At 33.4% G+C, this 27,834-nt stretch overlaps 1 protein-coding gene across 1 annotated transcript in view; it reads right to left on the bottom strand.

Annotated features, from left to right (window-relative positions):
• Nucleotides 1–21,539, bottom strand: part of LOC128997315 (ATP-binding cassette sub-family C member 4-like) — a 58,151-nt gene extending 36,612 nt beyond the window's left edge. Inside the window, exons 1-8 of the mRNA XM_054422948.1 lie at nt 21,320–21,539; nt 11,068–11,159; nt 9,927–10,037; nt 8,900–9,031; nt 3,982–4,159; nt 2,683–2,908; nt 1,785–1,941; nt 1,391–1,529 (exon numbers count right to left, since the gene is read on the bottom strand). Coding sequence (XP_054278923.1) covers nt 1,391–1,529; nt 1,785–1,941; nt 2,683–2,908; nt 3,982–4,159; nt 8,900–9,031; nt 9,927–10,037; nt 11,068–11,159; nt 21,320–21,379 — 1,095 coding nt within the window. The 5' untranslated portion in view covers nt 21,380–21,539. The remainder of the gene's footprint in view (nt 1–1,390; nt 1,530–1,784; nt 1,942–2,682; nt 2,909–3,981; nt 4,160–8,899; nt 9,032–9,926; nt 10,038–11,067; nt 11,160–21,319) is intronic.
• Between the last annotated feature and the right edge of the window lie 6,295 nt (nt 21,540–27,834).

Raw genomic sequence — 27,834 nt, 5'->3', positions numbered from 1 at the left:
TTATTGCACCCTTTCCCAAAAATGAAATCATATTGCAACCATTAAAACCAGTAATTATTTACCTATTTTGCCTGAAGGTCTTGTAGTTAACACTCGATTAACACTCGATGCGCATTTCGCCGCTCAGTGCGGCATCTTCATAGAGTATCTTCTTAAACACTATTGTTACTATGTACATATTTACAATATATTTTCCAGTCACTAACCGGTCACATTCGCGGTCGCGGTTGCCCGGCGGCGACACGAGCGGCGGGGTACATTTCGTTCCGCACTGTTGACGTGATGGACTTGTACTGGATCTGAGTGGTTGACAGTGACAGTGTTATGATCAGGGGGTGTAGTCATTGTTTGTAAGGGATGGTCGCTTTCACTTTTGCGCTGTTGCCATTTTAGTGCGGTGTTGCCAGATCGTTGGGTTTCCTCTATGTTTTGGATGAGGTTAAACAAAATGGAATTATGGTAGTCCTCTTTCTTATTTAGGAGGGTGTCAGGGTTAGTGTTAATTTGCTTATAAATTTCGTAACTTTCTTTGACTATTGCAGTAGACTTGGAGTTGGTTTTGTGGAGGACCTGTAATGACTCAGGATAAATAATTTTGTGGCCATGATTTTCTTTCAGGTGTTTGGCTACTATTGAGCTGGCTACTATCATACCAACCCCAGCTCAATAGTAGCCAAACACCTGAAAGAAAATCATGGCCACAAAATTATTTATCCTGAGTCATTACAGGTCCTCCACAAAACCAACTCCAAGTCTACTGCAATAGTCAAAGAAAGTTACGAAATTTATAAGCAAATTAACACTAACCCTGACACCCTCCTAAATAAGAAAGAGGACTACCATAATTCCATTTTGTTTAACCTCATCCAAAACATAGAGGAAACCCAACGATCTGGCAACACCGCACTAAAATGGCAACAGCGCAAAAGTGAAAGCGACCATCCCTTACAAACAATGACTACACCCCCTGATCATAACACTGTCACTGTCAACCACTCAGATCCAGTACAAGTCCATCACGTCAACAGTGCGGAACGAAATGTACCCCGCCGCTCGTGTCGCCGCCGGGCAACCGCGACCGCGAATGTGACCGGTTAGTGACTGGAAAATATATTGTAAATATGTACATAGTAACAATAGTGTTTAAGAAGATACTCTATGAAGATGCCGCACTGAGCGGCGAAATGCGCATCGAGTGTTAATCGAGTGTTAACTACAAGACCTTCAGGCAAAATAGGTAAATAATTACTGTATAATACAGGTCTTGTCACTGGGTTCAAAAAACATTAAAACCAATTGCGCTACAACGCTACAACCAAAAACTATCGTAAAAATCTATGCAACAATTGCAATCATTAAAATAAAACCAATGCTACATTATTGTACTCACATCTTGTTCGCTGAACGCCTGTTGCGCCAGAGTGTAGACAGTAACAGACAGTAAGATCATGAGGTTGGAGCCGTGTGCCTGTATTGAGGCCACCATTGTGTGTAGTATAGCGTTGTACCCCATAGCAGTACTCTCCTTCCTGCGGATATGAATGTTTACAACATTATGAACAACTTACTCTTTATCCTCACTTTGGAGTTGTGTGCGTCAATTGTATATTATTTCATCGTTAGTGTTTGTCTTTTAATTAGGTTGTTTTTTTTGTAGGTTGCAGGATGACAATTCGGATCGATTTTGGCCTTTTGGGCCCAATGGGTTGTTGCCAGCAACAACAACAGAGGTAAATCTATGAACAAGAGAATCTAATACAGTATAACTTTATTGAATTTTCTACCTGCGAACGCTGGCTATCTTACTGTGAACCACTTCTGTGAGAGATCTCTGTTTAATCTGAAACATTCCTGTGGCTGCCTCCTCCAATAGGAACAGTCGCTCTCTCTTGGTAGGCAGACATTGGTTGAGAATTCTAGTGGCTACTTGTCTACTCATCACTGAAACACGGATAATTTGTTACAAATAAATAAACGTTAAAGTAGGAATTACATTAACTTGGCCATATTTTCAACTCCTTGAAATTCAAGTGATGGCATGTAACTGAAGGCTGAAACTCAGATAATGAGTCATATTGTGAACAATCACCCTTTTCTATCTAGCAAGGGCAAGCCAAAGCCACAAAGTACTTCTTCCGAGTTAGTCGAATTTTTGCGCACCCCAAATGAGTTGTTTCATTGACAGACCTTAAAGATTCAAGCATCTGATAAATGCCTGTAGTCTAACCAATTCAAGGGAAGGTAACGCCAAATTACTAAGAGCTTTCCTTCTAACCTCAGAGAGCTCTTCTCAATAAGCTGTTTCCTCGGAGCTATCGCAATTCCTACTGGTTCGCCATTATACAAAACCATACGTTACAAGTGTTTTATGAACCGACCATGTCCGGTAATCAATTCTACTGTTAAATTCTTCCCCAATCCCAGCCTCAAAATAGCCGAGGCATCCCGCTATGACGGCTTATGAAGAGTGATCTTGCTGCCAAGAATTTCCCATTGCTTACACTAGGAGGATTAGCTTAATCTTGAGTACAGACATTTTTAGAAACCTTTCTAATACTTTCAGTACATCGTTAATAACTGTCTTCCCATGTGGGTGGCTCAATCAACTATGTTCTTTTATACTAAAATTTACATCAAATCCAAAGGGATGTTTGCTTCACTATCCAAAAGTCAATAACTGACCCAGTAGTGGTATGAGGACTGTCAGTAGAATGACGATGCCGACGATTGCCGTCCTGTCAAAGTAGACCCACAGAACTGTCAGGACAAAGAGAGCGTAAAAAGGACCAATCAGGATGTACGGAGCCTTGACCATCGCCAGTTCTGCCAACACGAGCCCCTCCGTCACCTGACCCATTTTCTCATTGATATCTTTAACCCGGTTTATATTGACGTCCAGCTTCAGTACCTGTGAAAGAGTTAAAGAGAAATTAGATTTGCTGAACTATAGGCCTAGGGATTTTACAGTCAATGTTTAATGGATGAAAATTAGAATTATTGTTTCTAGTGAGACAGAATCTTTTTAAAAGAAGGTTAGTTGCCTGAATATTGAATTAACCTGCTTATGTGAGGCCTGTGTTTGCAATATATCAAGCTAAGCTAAGAGTAAGCCAAATCAGCACAAGAATGAACTGAACTTCACTAATCAATGTTAAGTGTCTGCAGCAGATTCAATTTAAAACATTTTTTTTATTTTTCAATTTTAAGTGTTTGATTTTAAGTTAAGTTTAAATGTTAAATATTTTATGTATGGATATAATTTTGACAATGCACCTATTCTAAATGTTATGACATGTATGGAATGTTTTGTGCAAATAAAGTGATGTCTATGTCTATGTCAGGTCGCAAACACTTTGCATTGCTGCCTTGATTTTATAGTCCACTGTGTATCCTAATGAACTACCCACTCACATTGGGTGTTATTCTAAACCTGTCAAAGTTCACTACTATCCACAGTAAAAAGCATGAAAATATATATATATACAGTACAGTAACTCTAAAATGTAATGGGGAAGAGAATCATACCCGTAGAAAATCTAACAAATTTGTTCATTTTAAATTGTAACTGTGTTAGCATACTGTAATATTTGTTGGATAGCTGAATAGAGCTTGCCAAACGACTAGAAAGTTGCCAGTTTGGTCCTGAGTCCTGGGAAAAGTAAATATATTTGCGGTAGTTTGTATCCAGACCCATCTGTTCTGTTATTTGAGCTGCAATTTATAGCCACAAAAAAGGAAAAAAATAGGTCTACCGTGTTGTTTATTTTTCAAGCGGTATGATAATTTATCCTGTTTATTCAGCTCTGCTACTTGGACATAATTGCTACAGCTTTGGTCATTTGTTCCACTGAATTTGTAATTTCTATCTCACCGAAACTCATACTCAAATTACTTTTAGAAATAGGCAAACGGAAAACTAGCTCCTCAAAAAATTTTGAAATAATATTCCGAAATGTTGTACCCAAAACTAAACTGGTATACTTTTTTACACAGGAGGCTGTGGCAGGAGATGCGCAGCTGTGTTCCGACTGTCATTGCAACGGCGTTCCATCCGTGGTGCAACATGATGGAGAGCGCAGACGACACCGACAGAGAGAGGAGATACTCCTGAGACACGGACGACAACACATACCAGTACAACACCACGCCTTGGCAGATACTGCAACAAACATACAACAACTTTAATGATATATTTTCTTTAATCATCATTCATTCACCCATTGGTCCGTTGGCTTTGTTTGTTAATTTCTTCATTCTGCCATTCCTCCATGGTCAGAGCTCCTGTACATATCTCTGTGTGGGTTTTCTTTGGTCATTTTCTAGCTCTGGTTTGGTTTGAGCTACGGTACATATCTTGTTATGTTGTATATAATTTCTCATGTGAAGACAGGATCAAATTCCAGATTGTGAAATGTCATGAAAACTTGTTATTCATTCACCTTTTGAGAAGGATAAATAATCATCTGAGAGAATTAAGGTCAAGAAACTTGTTACTTCAAAAAAAGGTAACGACTACAAGAAAATAGTTTTTTATTCACTAATTGTGATGGAAATATTTACGATATTCCCTAAAATACCATTTCAAAATTAAGTTTCCTTCATAATTGTTTCAACCAAGTTCAACTAAGTTTTTTGCACAAACTAATTACACTGCATTGAATAGTGGGTAATTTCCAAGTTGGTGTTTTTATTTCAAAAGAAAAAAGTCTTCAGGAGAAAATGTTGTGAAGTAAAATGGAAACTTGACAGGAAGTGACCTCGAGTTCTATCAATAATGACACATTTCCTTCAACTTGCCAACAAACTTTTCTAATCAATTTCGCTTTAGACTCACACTCCCACAGGAAACGTTCAATTCAACTTTTTAAATTTTGTGAGTCTTTTTATAACGTTAAGGTATAAGTTCTTGATGAAACGCAAGTTAATTGAACGCAAGATATCACGTTTTATTTATTTATTACTTAGAAACAGTTTTTTTTACCATTTCATTTAAAACACATAGCTGCTACCTTTCCTTCCAATTCAGGCAAAAGCAGACTTCTGTAGGCTATTATCTACATATTTGAGACTACATTATACTACGTCATGACCTGTGAATGTCTGACTAACTATGACTGTTTATCATGAATATTATATAATATACACAATTGTGATTGAAAATACCAACAATGAATTAATAACAATATCTTTGACTTTAAATCAATTATTATGTATTAAAAGTAAACTCTAACCTGATTTAAAAAAATGTAATACTGTTTGATAGGGCTGTACAGTTATTGGTATAATTTTCTTAAAAAGACGTCTTTATTTTCAGGTTGGTCTATATCCACAAATAAATCCAGCCTAAGCACATTACTCATCTAGTTTCAACACTCTATTCAAGTCTGTCCTTTATTTTTATATTTAGGGTTATTTGCTTTTCAATCCTGTTGGAATGCACCAAACTTACATATTTTGTTAAAAGTCCTCCTTTCTTAAACCCAAACTTACTTTAATTTTGCACCAATAAATATCCTTCTTCTGTTGAATGTTTAGCCTACTTTAAAACTTGCAATTATTTTTTCATTATTTTACATTTTACATTGTTGTATTCTTGAAAAGAAGTAAGGTATGCCACTAATGACTTTTGTGAAACAATTAGTAAGAAAACCGGTTGTCTGTGTAATTGTCGAGGTAGTTAATTAGTGATGACCTGTCCTCATGTCTAAAGGTTGAAGGTTCGATCCTAAGCGGACTCAATTGTAGACCCACATGTCATTTTTAGCGAATTTCCCATATAGGGAATATTAGCGAATTTCCCATATAGGGAATAAGCTATTACCGTAGTACTCATGGTAAGACTTGGACGCGGGACCGATTTTTTTTTTCGTTTTGAGGTCCCTAGAGGCCAAAAACACCATCCGTTCAAATTCATATATATATATATATTTATATATTTATATATATATATATATCGATGGTTATAAGCACAATAGTTGTATGTCCATTTTGGTAAACTTTCGGAAACCGCAAAAACAAAGTTTGTATTATGGGGGAAACTTAAACTAAAACTGTTAAATGTTTAAAATAAATAAATTTTATTGGCCCCATTTATTAAAAATGCATCTACATAATTAGTTTTATTTTATTCAAGCCACATTTTTACAAATAATTTGTAAATCAAACCATGTTGGACATACTATATGTGTGCACTTCTGAACGCGCAGATTTATGGACATGCTACGAGTGTGCAATACAAAAACTGCCCCTAGATGGTTTTAGTAAGGAATGAAAACTTTAAACAACTGTTATCATGGGCGCCCCCTGGCTAAAAAAATAAGAAAAAAATGTAATAGCCTACACATAATGTTCTGTGATCACTTGGGTTTTAAGGAATTTATAAAAGCATGTTCAAAATGGTCCTGTCTAAAAATGTTTTAAATTGATGTTTAAATCAAATAAGTAGTCGACTCACAGATGTAAAAATCTTTTATACTTTGTATACTTTCATACTTTAACAAAACTATTCAGAAAGCAAAACATAAACTTTCTTGGCTGTTATCTAGGCTTTATTCAACTATAATTTTTTTTCTTTATAATTGTTTGGTTAATTGTTAATGTTGGCATAAAAAACTACGACTCCCTCAGGTGACCGTCCTTGATGCACAATGTACTATTTTGTTTTGGTTGGTTTTATGTATTACAAAATAGCGTAAAAATATGTTTTAAAACACTATATTTTAAGATTTTTTCCCGGGGAAGGCCCCGAACCCCTGGAGGTTCGTTAGACCTATATATTGGGGTTGCCCCCTGTTCCAAATTCTGCGGACGCCCATGACTGTTATTGTCTTACATTGTAGAATACTTTTATTTTTAACATTTTAAAAATAAAAATTACTTGGCCTACCAGCTATTAGAAACTTAAACTCAAGTAGGCCTAAACGAAACATTAAACAAAGCACGAAATAAATAAGGTATTGCCTTTTGTAAAATGGTACCTATACAGTACAAACTGTATTTTGTTGAGTCAGTCTTTATGGGGTTATTCAACAGTGCTGTCCTTTAGACACATTACTTTATTTTCTTATGAAGTTTTAATTTTCTTTATTTTATCTGGTTTTTTTTAGCCTCCTTGGTTTTCTTAAACTCTCTTTACATTACTTCTTTTTCTGGTTTCTTGCCCTATAACATCTCTTCTACTGCGTCTTCCTTCTTTCTTTTTGGTAACTTCAGTGAAAGACTTGTTTCCTTCTTCTTCCTCTATGACGTAAAGTACAATATCTCTTGCCGATGCGGAACTAGGGATTTCAGTGACAAAATGCGTGAATGCTTCTGGGATTACACCCGCTTTAAGTAGGTATATCAAATCCTTTTTCTTGGCGCTGGAAACCGGAATAGGCTCAGTGTACTTTGGACTGAGAAGTTGGTGTTCCCAAACAAATGGCGTCTCGGAATCGGAATCCATTCGTACATCAAGAGTCAAAAACTCTATTTCCTTGTTAAGTTCGTACTTGTATAGAATTTCAAAGGGCGTTGCTTTTTAAAACCCAAACCACTTTACCTTTAGCAAATTCGCGGATTCTTTTTTGGCGTTATGTTCTGTTGTGCACAGATGCTGTATGTCCTAAACCTAATCTAATTGTAAAATAAAATGTGGACATACTATAAGAGTGCACTTGAGATCATCAGATTTTTGGACATACTACAAGATGAAAAACAAATACCAGAGATAGTAGGCCTTGTATTTTCATGCACAATCATTGCAAGTCCAAAGATACTATATCTGTGCTCTAAAGGAGTTTTTCTCTGTTCAGCTGGTACTGCAATCATTGGACATGCTACAAGTGTGCAGGATAAAATTACATCATACCAAAGTGAACACTTTTATTTTGAGAATTTATATTAATTTTTCCTATTGTAATATGGACATACAATATGTGTGATCTGAAAGATGAAGACTACAGCTTTCCAAATATATAAAAATGTCAAAAGTGAAAAAAATTGGACATACAATGTTTGTGCATATAACCATCGATATATATATGTGTCCGTCAGCACGATAACTCGAGCAAAAATGATCCGATTTTGATGAAATTTGGTACAAACGTGTAAACGTACGTTTATTCGAACGAGTTCGCGATCCAGCATGATCGGACCATGGGAACGGGGGTTTACGGGGGGTTTTATGGGGTAAAAATAGGTTTTTCCCATTTTTGACCCAAAAAACATTAAATTTAGCAATTTCTTTCCAAACCATTTTGTAGAGCTTAAAAAACAAATAACTTAGTATATTGAATCGTTATTATGCGCCTAATTGTTACGGAGAAAATTCCAAAAAATTTTAAATTTAAAATTCCCATGTTATTCTTATGGAGAATAAGTAAACTGTTGTATTTGCTTGTTTGTGAACATATTTTGATCAAATTTGGAAAATGTTTTTATTTCTTACGAAACTATTTACATTTAAAAAAAAACAGTTTTACCCTCCCTGATGCAGCAAACCTAAGTACTTGTTAAACTAAATCTATTATCAAGAATAAATGTTATATTTTTAAGTAGACATTTCAGTGTAAATCCAATCAGTCAAATGGAAATTCGCTTAGTCTGCAGGTTTGCTGCGGCGGGGGTATTATTAACTATCAATCAGGTGCTTTTCAACATAACGTTGAAGTTAGATAGTAAAAAGACCAGCGATTGGGACCCATTAAAAAAATTAGCAATTGCGTACCATCTAAATTTGTTAAATACAAAAAAAAAAAAAAAAATTACAATAATTTATCCTTCATAATATGGGGACAAAATAATGCAAATAAATTTGTATAACTGAAAATTATTTAAAGTTTGTATGGTACTTATCACACAACATAAAGAAAACCACAGTCACTCTGATAATTTTCTATTCAGCTTGAGTTTTACTCACTAAAGTGCCTCGACAAAGAGCAAACTTGCTGTGAGAATAACGAATGAAGCTCCGAAAGCGAACCAGATCGCTTTGGTGAATCTAGGCTCTCGTGAGGTGTCCATAGCAAACAGCAGCTCATTGGTCCAACCCCTGCGAAAACCAAAACTGTGTCAGGGCTTTACACATACTGAACAATGTATTGTACAATAGAAGTTGTACTCTTGAGTTATAGTAACATACACTTTGATTAAAACTCAGCCGATGTTATGAAGTGAGTTTTATATTCACTGTTGTTTTATTTTACTGTTGAAAAATCAACAAAAATTTCACATGTAAACTAAATCACTTTTTAAAATGTATTGATGTAAATGCTTCAAAAATGACTTTTTTTGTGGTTGATCATTTATCAAACTATTTATTGTTACCTATTGTTATATTTTCTAACATTTGATTGAAGATGAAAAATATTTGTAGAATCTTTTTGAATATTGCAAACAAGGTCTGTAAACAATTTTAGGAAAGAGTAAAGAAAACTTTACTCAAAATAAATTGATCGGAAGGTATTTGAAGTGATTAATTTTAAAAGTTCTTTTTTGAGCAAGATTTTTAATGATAGACCTATCCTCTTCATCTATAAGTACCTTTTTTACATTATAGGTAGATGTACAGAAGTGAGCTCTAAATTACTGAAATACCGGTACATCAGTATTATCATAGATAAAAGGAGTATAGACACTCCTTTTATCTATGGTATTATGTAGTACATTTCTATATAGTGATTAGTAGAATTTGAAACCCAATCAAGTCTCTAGATGTTTGCAATCAAAATCTCTGTTTCACTGTATTGTAAAGTGAACGATGAATGTCGTTTGAGTGAGATAACGTAATAAGAGAACAGCTAGGGCTAGTTTAAAATAAAATGGTTAGAAGTATTTTAACTTTTTTACATCTTGTCCCATATTTAATGAGACAGACCATCACCATCCATACTGTTTAACTTAGGTCTACTAATGTTACAGAAGTAAGTCAACATTTAAAATCTAACCTTTCCAATCTTTCTCCGAGTTGTTCGCTCTCGAGTCCGTCCAACACATCGTAGATGTCCTCTGGTTCAAGCTCTTTCTTCTTTCCTCTCCAAAACAACGACACCAGCCACCTACATCAGTACAAGCAAGATGTTAGCTGGCGGTACTTATCAGATGTTTTGAGCACATAAATTTTGGAGATTAAGTATTGTTAAGAAAAAAAAATATATTTAGATAAAAACTAGCCACAGCTGGTGTAATTTTCTCAAATGAGCTAACTGAACTCCATACCATTCCGAAAAAAATACACTAGCTACATGGCATTCCGATAAAATATTTGTTGTCACACTGAAAGCAAAAACAGCTGTTAAAAACAACAACAAAATACAAGCGTTGCGGGTCTAAAGTAGCTCTTTTACTCCCTATGGTGTAGAAAGCCTTTTCAGTACCTAAGGAAAAGTCTTTTTAGTCCCTAAGGGAAATAGCCTTTTATTCCCTAGGGTGTAAAAACTTTTTTTAGTCTCTGGGGATTAGAAGTCAGTAAACTTTGATTCTAAATTGCATCTATCAAAATTATGTAGGTATCCAATGATTTCATCGGCTATAGCATATTAATGCATTCTATCAACAAGTTCGACATATCGATAGTATAATGTACACTAACACAATGGTAATGAGACGAAATACCTAGTTAAATCAGCTGCTTGTTTGCATTAGCAAAATTGAAAACAAGTTGGAAGTCGTTTTGAGAGGTTATCTTTACATGAAAAGTATTTTTGTTCTGTAACTTAGTTTGCTAATAATATAGTGCAATATTATAAAAAATACTTCGTCAAACAGGCAAAAAGTGTTTTTAAAATCCTTGCTCATTTTCCGTTAAACTTGAGCTTGGGCTGAAAACAGTCATTTAAGCTTGATCAATTAAATATACTAATACATACTTCTTCTAGCATTTCAAACGATTTTTCCATGTCATGACTGGTAGGCTTTTATAAAAACTAATTAAGTGCAAAATTATACACGTGGTTTAATTTCTATATTAAGTTAAGAGAGAAAACAAAGCATTTAAAGTTGAATGATGCTTCGTTAAGATCAGGTGTACAAACATAGAAATGCAAATCAACGAAGTGGCAAACTTACAACTTACAACGTAAAACTTACCAGTAACAAAATACAGAGAGCAAGTTGGAACCATCACGGGGGTTCTTGTTTGTCTTTTCTCTCTTCTTCTGTTTTTGTGAGTGCTGAGATTTCTGTTGGGAAACAAAAACAGAAGTCTTGAAGTGCTTTATGGTTCTGTGCTGAACTAATAAAACATCTATTGCAAATAAGTATGTGAACAATTAAAATTGTGTCCGAACAGTTCATCATTGACTACAATTTAAATGCTAATATTAGTAAAGCTGTTGTATTATTAAAACTGTCATAATGTATTAGTCTGTCATATTAGATTGTATGTATAAAATAAAGTTCCACAAGGATTGTATATGGGGAAACCTAAACGCTTTTATGGGAAACAGTTTAAACTACCCAAAGTTTTTATGTATAGGGGATTGAACTTGTCACTCTTGTACCAAAGTTTGATTCACCACTACACCCACAGCACACCAATGCTATTGGGTCTTTCCCACAAAACTCAAGGTTAGATTACGATCATTATCTAAATACAGTTAAGAGACATTCTCAAATAACGATCCTTTGCAATAAATAGTCTTTCTTACAAAAAATCTTTTTCTTTAGGAATACAAAAGGTTTTAAACGTTTTTCTTCTGTACTTTTACCTCACAACATCTCTGTATAAACCATAGTCAAAGTTACACTATTAAATTGCTTATTACTCAAAATATTTCAATGTAAAATCACTTATACAATAGCAAAACCTTTTTGTGCTCAATACCAAGAAACCGTGACACTTTTTTATGTAAAAAATTATTTTGAGAAAAAACAAATTAAATTTATCAAAATAAGTGTCAAAAATAGACACTCATAAAAATGATTTGAACAGTTAATATCAAGTATCTAGTGTAGTGCTATCTTGCAATAATAAAACCAGGTTTTAGATGCAGACTCAAGTAGTACTTTAGTTTTCATGTTGAAACCCTTTGTTCATTGATTATATCCAAGTTAATGTCAATTAGTGATACACGCTCTTCCTTAATATTTGTGTTAATAACTTATAAAAATTGTGTACAAGCGATAACAGTAATAACACCTTACATTGGTTTTACAATAAGATTTTGATAGTTTTGAACATTTTACTCATACTCACGTTATGCAGTCCCATATCCTACACTAGACAGGTGACTGTCACAACCACAGCTGATATGGGCTATCAAACAGCGAAGGACAGTGGAGCAATTAGGCAGTTTGTTAAGATTTTGTTTGGAATCACTCAAACCACAATAGTGCAAAATTGCCTTCAATTGTTTACGTAGACGTTCGTGACTAAACCATGGTCATTTTCATACTTTTGTACCCTAAATGGTGTGATATTGTGAAATATGAGCTTTCATGTTGTTTGTTAAAAATTGGTTGTGTATATAAAATGTTTTAGCGAATTTCCCTATAGGGAAGTAGCTATTACCGTAGGTCTCATTGTAAGACCTAGGCCCGGGACCGATTTACTTCTCCATTTTGATGTCCCCAGAGGCCAAAAACACCATTCGTTCAAATTTTTATATATGTATATATATCTATATATAGAGATATTATATATATATATATATATATATATATGTGTGTCCATCCGCACGATAACTTGAGTAATTTTTGTCCGATTTTGATAAAATTTTGTATGAAGGTGTAAGGCGGGATAAACTTGAACAAGTTTGCGAACCAGCATGATCGGACTATGGGAACGGGGGTTTACTGGGGGTTATAAATAGATAAAATACATTGGTGATTGGCAGGATTTGAACCCGAAACCCCGTAATCCGAAACCCCACACTCTACCACTAAACCAGCTCATGTCATGTAAGATGTATTTGGTATATGTACGTTAAATAAATGTGAAACCAGATTTAGTGTTTCTTAATATAATTTTTTCAGTCCGAACAGATTACAAGTGCCCTGAGCACAATTTCAACTAATACAATCTGAACTACCAAAATGTTAACACATTTCCATCTTTTTGGCATTAAATTTAGTAGACAAAGTAGGACGATTTAAAAAATGTTTCTAACTTTAGGACTTTTACTAATTCTGACGCCTCAGTTTATTACTTTGATTTATTTGTATGCAACATGCATCTATGTATACAGACAAATTTTGATACAGTCATAACTAAAAAGGTATTGTTGACACTATTGTTTTATATATTGATTTTTGGCTGATGGTAATAAGATTTAAGTAGATTGTGTTTTGTAAACAAAAATGTATATGTTCTTTTTTATAAAATTAAAGTTTAAACAAATACCGTGGTTTACAAGTTTTCCAACTTATATGTTATATGTTATATGTTGAAGCAAACTATATACCCCGTAAATTTTTTTAAACACAACTAGACTAAAGGCATATTTCTTATGGATGACTAGAATTTATAACTATTACACATTTTTTCTAAAAAAATGATTCATAAAATAATATTTATAAATATGTAAAAATGTAAAAAGTATTTTTACAAAGAACATTCGTCCTATGCATGATAATAATTTGTTATCGCAAACCAAACCTAAGCAACTCAATTTTAACAATGTTGTAAAAATAAATTACAACTATAAAAAGTTTGTGACAAATAAACTACCTTATCAATAACAATCCGCAGATGTTTTCGCATCCTCTCATTTGGCCGGTGGTACATAAGACGTCCGCGATTCAAACATAAAAATCAACAATTGTGAACGTGAGAAGAAAATTTTGCGTCTTGTAGGGAAACAGTGAACATTGGCTCTAACTCACAAAACCACACACTTCCTGCTCAGAAACAGCTGAAATGAAAGTTAATTGTACCTTTTGTCTGTGGAATGGGTGTGTGGCAACAAGGTTCTGTCATTCTGCAGGTCTTTGGAATATGAATAAGCTACAGCAATGGTTGTCTTGAGGTGGTTGACATTTTGCGACATAGTTTCAGTTTAAAATACTGAGCTTTCTTGAAAAAATGAAGTGGAAAATAATTTGTTTAGCTTAATTTGAACCAGAGGTTTTAAAATGTTTCTTCGTACTTATAGCATTGATTTTGTCTGACCAAATGTGCCCTAAGTCTATTCATTAGCAATGAGTTTCAATTTATACAATATGTTACTGCTATTATGTTACATTTTCAGTAAATTATAATCAGGTACTGGTATTAAAAATACATTCGCATCAACAACTGGGACAATTTTAAATGAATTGAACTTCAGAACAACTATAACGTTGAATAATTGTTGGTAAATAAATGAAAAAAAAACTGTTGATGGTATTTTTTTTTTTTTGCCATTCCAATTTCAAGAACTTGATTTATATTAGATCTTTGTTGTTTTTGCCTGCGGTATTAACTACAAGTACACAGGCAACAACAAATGTAAATCTTGCTGTCCAGGGTATTCATCATTATCGCTTAGTTCATAAATTACTGAACAATTAAGGTGAAGATTTTTAGTTTGAAATTTAGAAAATCACAAATTATTCGGAGTAAATCACAACAAAGCTTTTTTCAAAGTGTTGGTAGAGTAAAACAAACACAATACAAAGCCTCATACAAGAATATCTTTGACCTTGGCCCTGGAAATAGTTAACACTAATACTGAAACATCATTACCTCAGTTAATTCATAATAATCCATGGTGCAAACACAATCTCCGTTGATAGCTAAGGTAAATCACAATCAAACCATCCCAGCTGGTGTGGAAACTACGTTCATTGCTTTACCAATTATCACTGTGTGTTTAAAATATTCCAGGCTTGCCACTAGCTGTGTATTTTTTATACCTGGACTTCTCAATGGCTCAACTTTTGTTTGTATCAACAATGTCTACGCTATGATCTTTTACGCAGGTTTAAGGAGGGTTTTAATAAGTGTCGTACTGTTATGTTTCTTTATTGTTGCCCGAAGATAAGTATTTTTTTTACTTCAGTAATATAAGTATGTTTGTTATATTGTTCATGAGGTACAGAAGAAATTTTTATTTCTTCTCTGAAATTGTACATGGCTTTCGGTGATTGTCTCAGAGCATATGATACTGTAACTTGAGTGATGACAATGTTAACCACCAAGTTATGACTTATGGAAAGTACTTTTGTAAATATTTTTTACAATGCACATGGTTTCCAGTCACAGCAGTCTTTAGAATGCAATAATGATAACTTGAATGATAATGGTGTTCACCACAAAACTCATACAAGTATTTTTTTGGAAGTGTTTCAATAAAAACTTTTGTTAGCGTACCTATTTATTGAGAACAAAGATATTATTTAGATCTTAGGTCTTAGTTCCAATCTAACATTATGAGATTGTGATGATGTATCTTTGACTACCTATGAATTTAATTATAACTTATTAGAAAAATCTGGTTCAATCACTCGAAGCTTATTATAGCTGATCATTTTTAAGCGGTTTTATCTGATACACTTACACTTGAGTAAGGTATGTTATAACAATAAGTGACTATTGACATTAATTAACTGATAACTGGATTACATTTCAAGATTGATGAATGAACTTTTAAATTACTTTTTACTAGAATAATGACCTAATTCTGTAATTAGACTTGAAACGTGTAGGTTATGATAAAGTCTAAATTATGCAACAAATATTGAAATATTACATGTCAAACAGCTACCTATAGATTATTTTAAATTTTCAACTTAAACAATTATTTACACATTTTCTACGTTTAGGTTTTTTCCTCATTCTCTTACTGTTTTCAAACTTTAACAATGTCAGCTTGACCTTGACATTATAGTTTGAGCCACTACTAACTATGTTTAATAAGTGAGGGATTATGGTACAGGGTATTTAATATCATAGTACAGTACTTAAAAAAATTTGTTTTGTATTTTATAATGTAGATTTTTAAATGTATAATTTTATTAGACTTAATGACAAATCACCTGTCAAGAGAATTTATGTAATATGATGATGTTAAATAAATAAATCTACATCTGTTTTGTTGTTTTTATATATGTTTTACTTATTGTTCTCATATTTGAACAGATTGTAAAATAAATTCTGATAAAAAAAAATAAAAAAATTGCACTGCATATGTATCAAGATTGACATAATAATTTGTTATTTCATACATCATGTTTTCGTTTAGACTACAAAAAGTGTATAATATGATAAAATCTTGCGAAAGAATAATAAAGTACTGGTTCTTATTAACTCATTGTGTTTTCAATAATAGTACACTTCTTGGACAAGAATAGTTATTTGTGTAACTAGTGGTGAAAGTGGCACTTTGCTGCACACGAGAGCAATGTTTACGAGGAATGATCTCGAGTGCAGCAAAGGCCTTTTTCACTCGTGTTACACATTATATTTTTCCTACAGTCACTATAAAGCATATAAATAAACACTATACAACACGTTTTAGGTTCAGCAGCAACACAAATGGTGCCCTAGAGAAAGTAGTACCCGCGGTCCGTATCACTCCGCTAATTTTCCTTGGCAAGAAATGTGCTCCGCGTTTTGAGAATATAGTTCCGTATGTTTTTGCAATTTGAAGTGGTTTCCGCGCCTAAAAAAATTCTTTAAAGGTATTTTTTTGTTTATTAAGTACGTAGAAATGTTTTAAAAACGTTTAAAAGAAAAGTCCAGAAAGTTCAGAAATACCGAAACTATAAACACGAAATGACAGGTTAAATCGTAGTTATAATAGTCAATCAGCTGCTCATAGTATTATTATCTTTAAGTGTTGCCAACCTATTTCCAAGCGTACACGGATTACGTGCATAATAGAACCACGCTGTTTTGTGTTGTTTTGTTGGAATCCTGTTGTGCGGCAAAGTATAAACCGTACGACAAAGTATAAACCGTACGGCAAAGTATAAATATACAGCAATTAGCAGCTTTCTGTACTATAAACAGTACAAGGAAGCCAACTTTGTCGGGTGACTGTAGGAAAATGTAATTATTGAGAAATTAATCATTATATGAAGGTTTAACGCCCAAAATTTGTTTTTGTTCGTACTTCATACGTATTATTGTTTTTAGATGCATGGGTTCAAATCCGAACCTTATCAAAACATTTTGTAATAGAATTTCTTTTCGTGTATGGTTTATTAAAGACATAAATGCTCCTACTTTACATGTTATTAATACTTTCTTAAATTAACTTGGTCCCGTCATTGAGACTGAGACCGCATTTTTGTGTAGGATTCCTTGTTCCTATATTGGACTACTCGTTTCAATGTGGATACATCATCAGGTCACAACTTGAAGGAATCACTAGGCAGAAACAGGTATTTTGATCTTTTTACAATATTTGTCAACAAAATTCAGAATAAACACAACATGACGTAATATCAGCTGTTTGTTTCAGGCATTCATTTTTAAGGACAGAATGATATATTGATCTTTAAGTTGTTAACCATCATCAGGAAAATATTGACATTCCCAAGACTAAATCCGAGACCTTCTGGTTACTAGATCCTACAATTACCTAGCTATTGTTTCCAATACTTCATGAAAAATTGAAAAAAATTACCAAAACTGAAAAATAATTAACTAAAATAATAAACCACCATGAAATTGAAAATAATTTTTTGTATTGTGATGGCTAAAATACTATAGCTCATTTGTACAGACCCACGGTTTGAATGTGATGAGCTTTGGGCCCAAGAGATTTCTGGAGAGCAAAATTATCGAGGTTCTACGTTACCTATCTGACAATCTTTCAGTTTTTTTTTTTTTATAAATTTTAATGTATCTGACCATTGAGTACAAATTTATAATTTTATTTGAGAATTAAGAAAAAAAAATATTATTTGAAGTTTTTTTTAGATTTTTCCTCAAATTAGAGAGGTTGGTGGTCTCTTTTAACCTTATTGTCTATTCACATAGGCCTCGGCTACGTTTAGAGCGTATCGAGCAAAACAAGGAGTTGTCGGTTCTGTACAAGAATAAACTATACTGATAAAATCAAAAGGTGAGCACTAGGACAAGAACCCAAACATTGTTGCCTTGAATGTCCATTGCACTTCCAACTAAGCCAGCTCACCAATTAAGTTAATTTGTTGATTATACTTCAATTGCTTTAAAAACTCAACAAATCACCTACTATTCAACTGAAATACCTGTCCCCTACCAGAAACACCAGAGTTTACTTGTAAAAATTACTGTTTTTATTTCTGAGTAGAAATTATGCAAGATTAATTTCTAATACTTACTTATTCATAACAACTACTAACTTACTTTTCTCTCCTTGATCTCACTCAAACCTATGCGGAGTTTTTTACCGTCATTCCAACTGAACACCATGATTGCCGGGCCACTTTACGAGGCACAAAATACTCGTAATTATCCCTAGTCAAGATTACTAGTGATGACAGGCCGTAGTTAGTGTGGGGACTGTAGGAGATAACAGTAGTGTCTGCTGGTGCATTCATTGACAGGTGATATATTTCTCTTTACTTAGGATTAGTTTTGAGTTATCAGCCTCATTGGAATTTCATGATATGAATCAAACCGTAGGAATGTTTAGTGAGCTGTTTTAAGTGTAATAAAGTTGAGGTCATCAATTTTTAATTAATTTTGCTGTTAAAGGAAATTGACAAGGAATTGATTGACTAAATGAGATGTATGGGGTGATTCCAATTTATTTTCTCTTTGCCTTAAATTTAAATTGAACATCCTAGTAGTCCATCAACACAGTAACACAGTGGGTGTCAATCAACTTGTGATGGCAACACATTAAGAATTGAAAAAATGTTCTAGTCAATCAGTCAATCAACACATCAGTAATTAATCAATACCCTCGATCAACAAATTGATTACGGATGAACTGCTCCATTTAATCAGTAAACCAACACCCTGGTATTCAATCAACACGTTTTTCACTGATGAACTGATTGATCCATACAATCAGTCAATCAACACATTGACCCCTGATGATCTGATCCATTCAATCAGTCAATCAACACCCTGGTATTCAATCAACACGTTTTTCACTGATGAACTGATTGATCCATTCAATCAGTCAATCAACACATTGACTGATGACCTGATCCATTCAATCAGTCAATCAACACATTGACTGATGACCTGATCCTTTCAATCAGTCAATCAACACCCTGGTATTCAATCAACACGTTTTTCACTGATGAACTGATCCATTCAATGAGCCAATCAACACCCTAGTATTAAATCAACACATTAATCACTGATGATCTGGTCCATTCAATCAGCCAATCAACACCCTGGTATTTAATCAACGCATTGATCACTGCTGAACTGATCCATTCAATTAGTCAATCAACCCTTGGTAATCAATCAACACGGTTATAACTTATGAACTTTTCCAGGTAAGAGCCATGAGCCATGAATATTGATCATATATTTTTAGATTAATTGGTTGTGTTTAAGATTAAACCCAAATTTTAAACTGTGATTACAAGCTTTATATATTTAGAGATTTGATTGGGAACGTGTATTGAATCCTTCATGAGTCATATGGAACATGTTTAATTTTGTAATTGTGAACACATTTGTTTAAAGCAATATCTTCAAAATCAAGTACATTTCAAAAATGTATTAATAATTATTACGAAATGAAGTTTCTAGTTACTATGGTTTCTACAGCTCATTGGCTCTAATATTAAAATTCTAGTAGATTAAATATTAATAATATACATATATTCAAATATGCCCCGTGACAGTACGAAGTCTTCAACAAACTCCGATCAAAAAGAGTCAAAAACCAAAAGCGAAACCAAAGTCGAGCGGAAAAGTAACTTCACGAATGTAAAAAACATAGTTCTCAAACACCTATCCAAGTACAAGAGTGAGCTGAAAGACGAGGTGATTGAATTCAAACCTATTGAGTTAGGTACGAAGAATTCAATTCCGATTGCTGCTTTGGAACTGAAGAAGAAGAAGCAGGAAGGTAAAGACTCGCCGGAACTTCACAAGCAGAGGGAACAAGTTGTTGAGATGGTGGAGCAATTGGTGAACGGGATAAAACACGAAGGAGAGAAAGTGGTTGTGGTGAACGTGAACACGCCTGCCGTGGACCTTGACAAGTCCTTCAGTCAGGATCAGTTGAGCTACATGAAAAAGGACATCTTCAGCAGCATAGAGCAACAGCTGGGAGTCAAGTTCCAACCTGAGGTGGGAGATCAGTGGGAAGAAGCCTTCACTGCTATGATCAGCATTGTAGATGCTCACAAGAGAAAGTCTAGCTAATTTTGTCAAGTTGGCTAAGTTTATTGTTTAGCAGCAATACAAACGAAGATTTGATGAGATTTTTTTGTTCTAGTGACTGACATGTGCCTGTGATTAGCTTACGGTTGTTTTACCAGAGGAAACCACAATTTTATTTTTGTGTTGGTAATACAAAATATTTGTTAGTCGTCTAATTAAAGCCCTCTGATCAGAGGCATCACGTGACCCATAATTTTGAGGCGGTATATACTGTACCATCCTACTCGGTGGGGTATAAAACACACTTGGTATAAATAGCCTCTGAGTTGGGTAATCACTTTAGAAAGTAGAATAAATATATTTTTAATCGGATTTTTATTGTCAGTGGACTACAAAAATTACCGCTTTTCTCATGATGGGGGGCACATGCTTGACGACTAAAAACTGGAAAATCAATCAACTGTATTGAGTATTGTTACACTCTGTCCGATTTCTATACTATTAAAAATGTAGTTTTTATTTCCAATATCTGTTAAAATATTGGTTTTATAAGGCAAGTTAGTCTCCGCTACCAACACCAAACACAGGTAGAATGTGTATAGACAATGGTTTAAAACAATGCCCTACAACAACTACCAAATAGCACCAAATTACTAACTACTATAGCATCTAATTAGCATTTACAAGATACAAATTCATAATAACATCATTGCATGTTATCAATAGACTTGGTAGCTGAGTGGTCACAAGGTTTGCCTTCAAATTTGGAGGTTTTTAATTTCATTCCAAGCGAGTTTCATTCTGGAGATAACATTAATTTTTTCATTGGGCTGTGAATTAGTGTCGGTATATAGCAAAAGGTAAGTGATGTCGGTATTAGATGGTAATAAACCAGGCTTTGTAACGTTCCCTTACAAAAGTGCAAAACGTCCAACTGTGTTAACATACTAAAACTTAAAAATATAAAAACTGTGTCTTACAAAGTAAGTTATAGTTTTGATACCCTAATTTCTATACAAATTCTATATAGGAAATATACGCTATCAAATATCAAATATAGGCTACTCTATCAAATACTCTATAGGACATAGGTAGAAAAAACTGTTTAAATTATAAATTATACAAATCCCTTACCAAGACATGGTCTTTGCTTCCTCCACTGCAGTGTTTATGTTGATGAGGATTGTGATGCATCTAACTGTAAAAGTTAACCCACAACACGTAAAACTACTCACAATCACTGAAACTAAACCACTCAATGTAAAAAAAAACTTATGCAAATTCACAGATTTAGAGATTTAGAAAATTTAGGTTTAAAACACACCATTTCTACTGAATGGTGATGGTAAAGCAATCAGATTTAGTTTCACGAACACAAACAGTCACAAGTCCAATCCACTTGAAGACATTTGATTGGTGCCAAATATCCTCGGCCAAAAATGTCATTCGGAGGTCAAGGTCAATATAACAGGTTTGTTTACAATTTGGAACTTGATCAAAAGACAGCGAATATCTAAGTTAAATCAAGAGGATTGCAATTAATTGTGATAATTGAAATTAGTTTGGTGCTCAAGTAAAAATAGATTAACAACAATTTTTATTTGTAATTTGTTATGCAGTAAAACTGATGCCCTTGAACAGTAATGGTTGATAATATTTCAGGTTTTGGAATAGTTTTTCTTTGGAGTGTGTACATACCTACGTCATTGGAATTTTTTACTTTTACAATGGGTTGCACCAAACCCTGGTATTGTTACTATCTAACAGCAATATTATTTGAAAGCCCAGTGACAAATGGAATTGAGTCCAGAATCGACCAGCCACCCTCATATTTGAAGGCAAGCACAAAAAATTTACTGTTTGGATACCCAGACAATTAAATGTTACAATTACTTATTTTAGCAATAAAAATTGCAAATTATTGTTAAATGCTTTGTCAAAATGTTTTATTTGAGTTTTGGTTTTAAATATCTTACTAGTGTACAAGTTGCTCGAATTCGAGCAATTACAAAGTATTACAGGAGTTATTTCAGATTGAATAACAGTCATATTTACAGTGAGTTTAATAGAGTCAACTCAAATATTACCGTTGTGTAACTCAGACCCTGTTTATCTTCGTTATTGATAAACCTAAAGCATTCCGGACGGTTCTCTCCTTCTCAATAAGCCTCGCTGTACAGGCAACACAGGTCATTAATAGAGGGCCAATTGGGAACGAAAAGTCGTTTTGGGGTAGTGTTAGGGCGCATTTGTAACCAAATAGTTGAAGTTGTCCAGGTTCAGGTTCAGACTGTGATGAGTTAAGCCTATTACGCGCCACTGTTCTGTAGCTGCGGTCGTTATCACGATTGCGCCTCCTGTCTATGTTTCGTTGTCGTTGCGTCGGAGACATTTAAAAGAAATAAACAACAAATAATAAACAAATTATAGCTACACAAAACAACGATAAATGCACAAATTTAAGTTACAATCATGCTAACACAATCCATCATAGCGACAAAAAACAACGATAAATACACAAATTTAAGATACAACCATACTAACACGATCCGTCTTGGGGGTTATGTTTACACAAACTCAAATAGTAAATAAATGTACTCAATGTGTTTCATTGATTTGAAAAGTAAACAACAGCAATAAAATTATACAGCTGATCAAAATGTAAACAATTATGTTCTTCATAAGGATAACATGGGAACTTTCAAAGCCACTGGGGCAGAGCCCAAGGGACTTTTTCAAAAATGTAAGGTCAGTTTGCAAATCTACGCGACACGCTCTTTCCAATGAGACGTCAATGGATAAAATTGGTTAAGAAATGGCGGAGGAGTTCAACCGACAAACTTTCGTGTAGCGTAATAATTATATAGATGTTTTGGGTTTTGATTAAAATTTAGTATATTATGACCATTTTAACTCAAAACCAAATGTAAAGTTATATAACACGACAAAATGTGAATTTCCCCATAAAATTCATAGTTACGCCCACCACTTACCCATAATAAGGGTTGTTGACAAGTTAATGGGAGAAAGTATGTGTCACGCCCTTATTACTACCTATATATATTCCAGTGACCAAATCTCATTACACAAAGTGCCATTACGATCAAGCAAGTTGACATGACCTTATTAACGTTTGGTTACGTAAATACTCATTTCCCATCATTGGTGTTGAAAATTAACTGCATTAGAGAATGCAGACTAGATCCAATATCAATTCAGGATCGTCCCGATATGATAATTTCATCCCACTCGCAACATTAGCACTGAAATGTGACAGCATCAAATCTTCGCAACGATGCAACGGCTTACGTTAAGCCAATAGAAGCAGCCTGGCTTTATTAGGCTCCATACAATTAAGTTGGATGTTTCCGCTGCACTGAATGCTATTTTCCGCACAATCAGTTTAATACTGGATTTAAAGCGTTCGGTCTATAAAGCCTTTTAACTGTCTTTACTGCGAGTGCATTTTGTTTTGTTTCTCTTGCTTGTCGATTTAAAAAAAAAAAATTTTTAATTACAAACATTTTAAGCTATGTTGGTGTTGTTGGAGTAATTAAGTTTCTGGGTCATCAACAATTTATTTATAATGTTGTACGGTCAATCTATTACAAATCATACAGACATAATTTATTATAAATTTAAATAAGTGTTGTAATTCTTATATCGTTATTATAATTTATTATACATTTCATTAAGATTGCTAGGGTACAATACACAAAGATTGGGTATTGGTACAATACGATGATAAAAGGTTAATGAAAAAATACAAAATGGAGGAAATAAAGTTATTAAGAAAGCTATTTTGGAAACAAATTTTTTCTCTTTATTTTGACACATAGATCCATTTACCCGTGTTTCGCTGTTTAATTACGAGACACCCTGTAAATTTCTTTCTTGCGACTTAGCAAATTGATCTGTACAAAAATTAAGATTTCAGTTTTTTTTATTATAAAATTTACTAAGGAAAAAATTTATTTATATGAAATTGTTTGAAAAAATATACTCGTTACGGGCAAAGCGTAGCGGGCTTTAGGTAGATCTAAATCGTAAAACTAAGCAATTCAAAAGCACGTAAAGTCTTGCAATAACTTCTCGCAAAACTGGGTTTATTTGCAGTTGAAATTTTGCAAGTCCGCTGTTTACGGTTTATGTCAGTTTGAGTTTATAATGCTTGTCTATCTCTATTTTTACATGTGATATCGACTTTAGATTTTGATGATCAAATTCTCTCGGGGACTTAGGACAGGTAATATCTTCTGTGTAATTTTCCTTCTATACTATTACATAATACCCCTGCCGCAGGAAAAATGCAGACTAAGCAAATTTCAACTTGTTTGATTACATTTGTACTAAAATATTTCCATAAATAAGACATTTTTATTCCCAATTTAAATAACATAGATTTAACGAGTGATTTGCTGCTACAGAGAAGGTATAGAAGATAAATAGTGTTGACCAAACGTCAATAGTATTGGATGAAATAAATAAATTTGCCAAATTTTATCAACACATATCCATAAACAAGTAAACTACAACAGTTTTCATTTACTCCATAAGAATAACGTGGAAATTTTAAATTTACACTTTTTGGAATTTTCTCTGTAACCAATAGGCATACAACACTGCTTCAATATACTAAATTATTTCTATTTTTAAGCTCTACAAAATGGTTGATATAGAAATTCCTATTTTTTTTGTTTTTAATGTCAAAAATGGAAAAAACTCATATTTACCCCATAAATCCCAGTTCCCATGGTCCGATCATGCTGGTTCGCGAAGTTGTTCGAATAAATGTAGGTTTACACATTTGCTTATACAAAATTTCATCAAAATCGGATCATTTTTGATTGTGTTATCGTGCAAACGGACACATATATATGAATTTTAATGGATGGTGTTTTTGGCCTCTGGGGACCTCAAAACAAAAAAGGAAATCAGTCCCGGGTCCAGGTCTTACCATGAGACCTACAGCAACAACTTATTCCCTACATGGGAAATTAGCTAAAAATGATGGTGTCAGTTTGTTTGTGCCTGTGTCAATGTGTGTGTTAATAACAAAAAACTACTTGACCAACTGGGCTTAAATTGTACAAAATAATAGTTAACTAAAGAACAGTTTAGGACTATACCTGCTTCAATACAAACAATGCTCTCGGCCCCATTGGCTTTCAAAGTTCTGAGGTGAGTTTTTCAAAAAGTAAATATTGATTGGTCTTGGCTGAAATGAACGAACTCACAATGTTTACATTTATTTGTTATTTCATTTTATTTCACAATCCCACACAGCTGAAACAAATTAAATATAGCATTTTGCACAACGATCCGGCTGGTGTATTTATTCTAAGACTGTGGACATTAATTAATTTAATAAGTGTAAGATGTTATAACCGTTGCTGTATCAACTTGACTCTATTCATTTATGTACATACAGACCAAATAAAAATTATTGATTGTGGTTCTGAAGTAAAGCATTTGTGAATTGATGGATATTTTGGGGAAAACATTAGGCTAAGATTAAGATTTACGTGATTGCATATTTCTGATAGTTTTTCATAGTTTATATATATTTTTAATCAAACATAGAAAAATGACTTTTTATTTCCAGTGTTTCTACAACCAATCACAGAAGTTTATGTATTTGAAATTCAAAGTGGTTGGTTCTCATCCATATTCAGGCAACAATTAAGATTCCAGTTATTTTCTTGTTCTCTGTTACTTCCAAAATCAAGAGGGAAATTATATCATGAATATTAACTAGTGAAACTAAAGGGTAAATCAGCCAACTGTGGAATTTCATTTTCAGCGAGTTTCCCAAATTAAATAATTTAAATAATAAGCTATTACCGTAATTCTCAGGGTAACCACTAGACCCCTTTGAAGAGCTAAAACAACAATTATTATACTCAAACGACGTAGTAGATCGAATGGTTATGGGAAAAATGTAAATGAAATTAAATGAAAAATGTCTATATTTAAGAGGCGAAGTTAGGACTAGCAAGTCCTCTCTACACTTAAACTCTATAAAACATAAATAAACTATCCACTTTATAAATAAAATTAAATAATCTAAGGTACCATATTATAAACATGTTGAAATTAAATTTAAACCCAAAAAGTCCATTCACACAAGCCGCCAACAACCCGCCACACCAGCGCCAGAGACTCTTTCATGCCTGCTGCTCAAAATCATAGATTTTATCTCTGCCCCAAACCTTGCACGGTTCTCTATGGATTTTATATGGTCAGGAAGAAAATTCCACATTCAAATTGCAGATACTAAGAAAGATTTATTTTAAACTGTTGACCGGTGAATTGGTGTAGATAAAAGAAGAGAACCTCTACGAGTGGTAAATGTTATTCTTATCAAAAATAAAAAACTTTTTTGCTGGTTTAGGGATATATTTTGATCAAATTTGGCAAGTTTGTTTATTGAATACTACGCTACTAACTTTTCAATAAAAAAACACTTTATTACCTTCCCTTTAGCAGCAAACCTAATAAGGCATAAAACTTCGAATGTTATTTAAATAGAAAATATATTTGATAATTTTAAGCAAATATTAAAATAAAATCTAACAAACTAGGAAAGGAAATTCGCTTTGTCTGCAGGTTTGCTCTGACGGGGGAGTTGAAATAAGTTGTCTTGTAATGTAGGCCTATGTATTTTTCAATACTCCATACCAATCCTACCATCATTAACAATGGTATTTATCAAAATATTGTAACATACTTAAATGAAAATCGTTATCAACAACAGCTAACTAATTTACGAGTAGTAATTACTGAAGTAGACTGAATACATTGTGGAAAACAAATTAAAAAAGTTTTTGTGTTGCCTAAGTCAAATGAAGGGAACAAAATTGTGTTTGTAATTTCTGTTTCTGTTTTATAAACAAACTACAAAGTCTGACAATTCCCTTGCATATTTATGATTTTGTTGTCAAAATCTCATGAATATGCATATCTTTATAGGCCTAAGGCAAATACATTTTAATTTACTCTTGTTTGAAAAACTGATATTAGCTGAATAATCTTTTTTTTACTGTCATTAAAGCGTTACCTATCATACCTATCATAAGCGTTACCTGCGGTTGGTAGTTAGTTATTTTGTTAATAGATATTTTAACGCAATTAATATTTTTTCTGAAATTCAGTATAATTGAGTTTTGAGACATAACTTTATTTAAGCTCCAAAAATCCTATCTATAGGCTATTTTGAAATTTAAATAATGCGTTTGTGTGTGCCATTACAAGCCCAAAAACTGTAATGTACTTCACTCTAAGTCATAACCAAAGCAAACAACATAAAATTTGACAATAAGTATGACGATAAACTATAATTGTTTATGACCCACAGAAACTATGATAAAAGACAAATAAGTGTAATAAATACACCAAAACCATAGTTTTTGCATAACCTTACATGTGGTGGATTTTAAACTGAGCTAAAACATGTATATCCGCAGTAGAAATATAAATTTAATGATACGTCTACTAGACAATGCATGGACCATGTCGTAAAACTACATTTCACAAGTTCACCACTTCTAGTTCATAACATTTTACGGAGCTACATTCCAGGTTTATTTTAGGAGTCATAGGGTTACTTTATTAACAGCGTTTCAATGTTGTAGTGTTTGTTCACGGGA

The sequence above is a fragment of the Macrosteles quadrilineatus genome, unplaced genomic scaffold (genome assembly GCF_028750875.1).
Source record: "Macrosteles quadrilineatus isolate MER2022 unplaced genomic scaffold, UCM_ALF_1.0 Scaffold_6__1_contigs__length_79288215, whole genome shotgun sequence".
Lineage (NCBI taxonomy): Eukaryota > Metazoa > Arthropoda > Insecta > Hemiptera > Cicadellidae > Macrosteles > Macrosteles quadrilineatus.
Note: the sequence above shows the minus strand (reverse complement) of the source record. Positions and strands in the feature narration are given on the sequence as shown.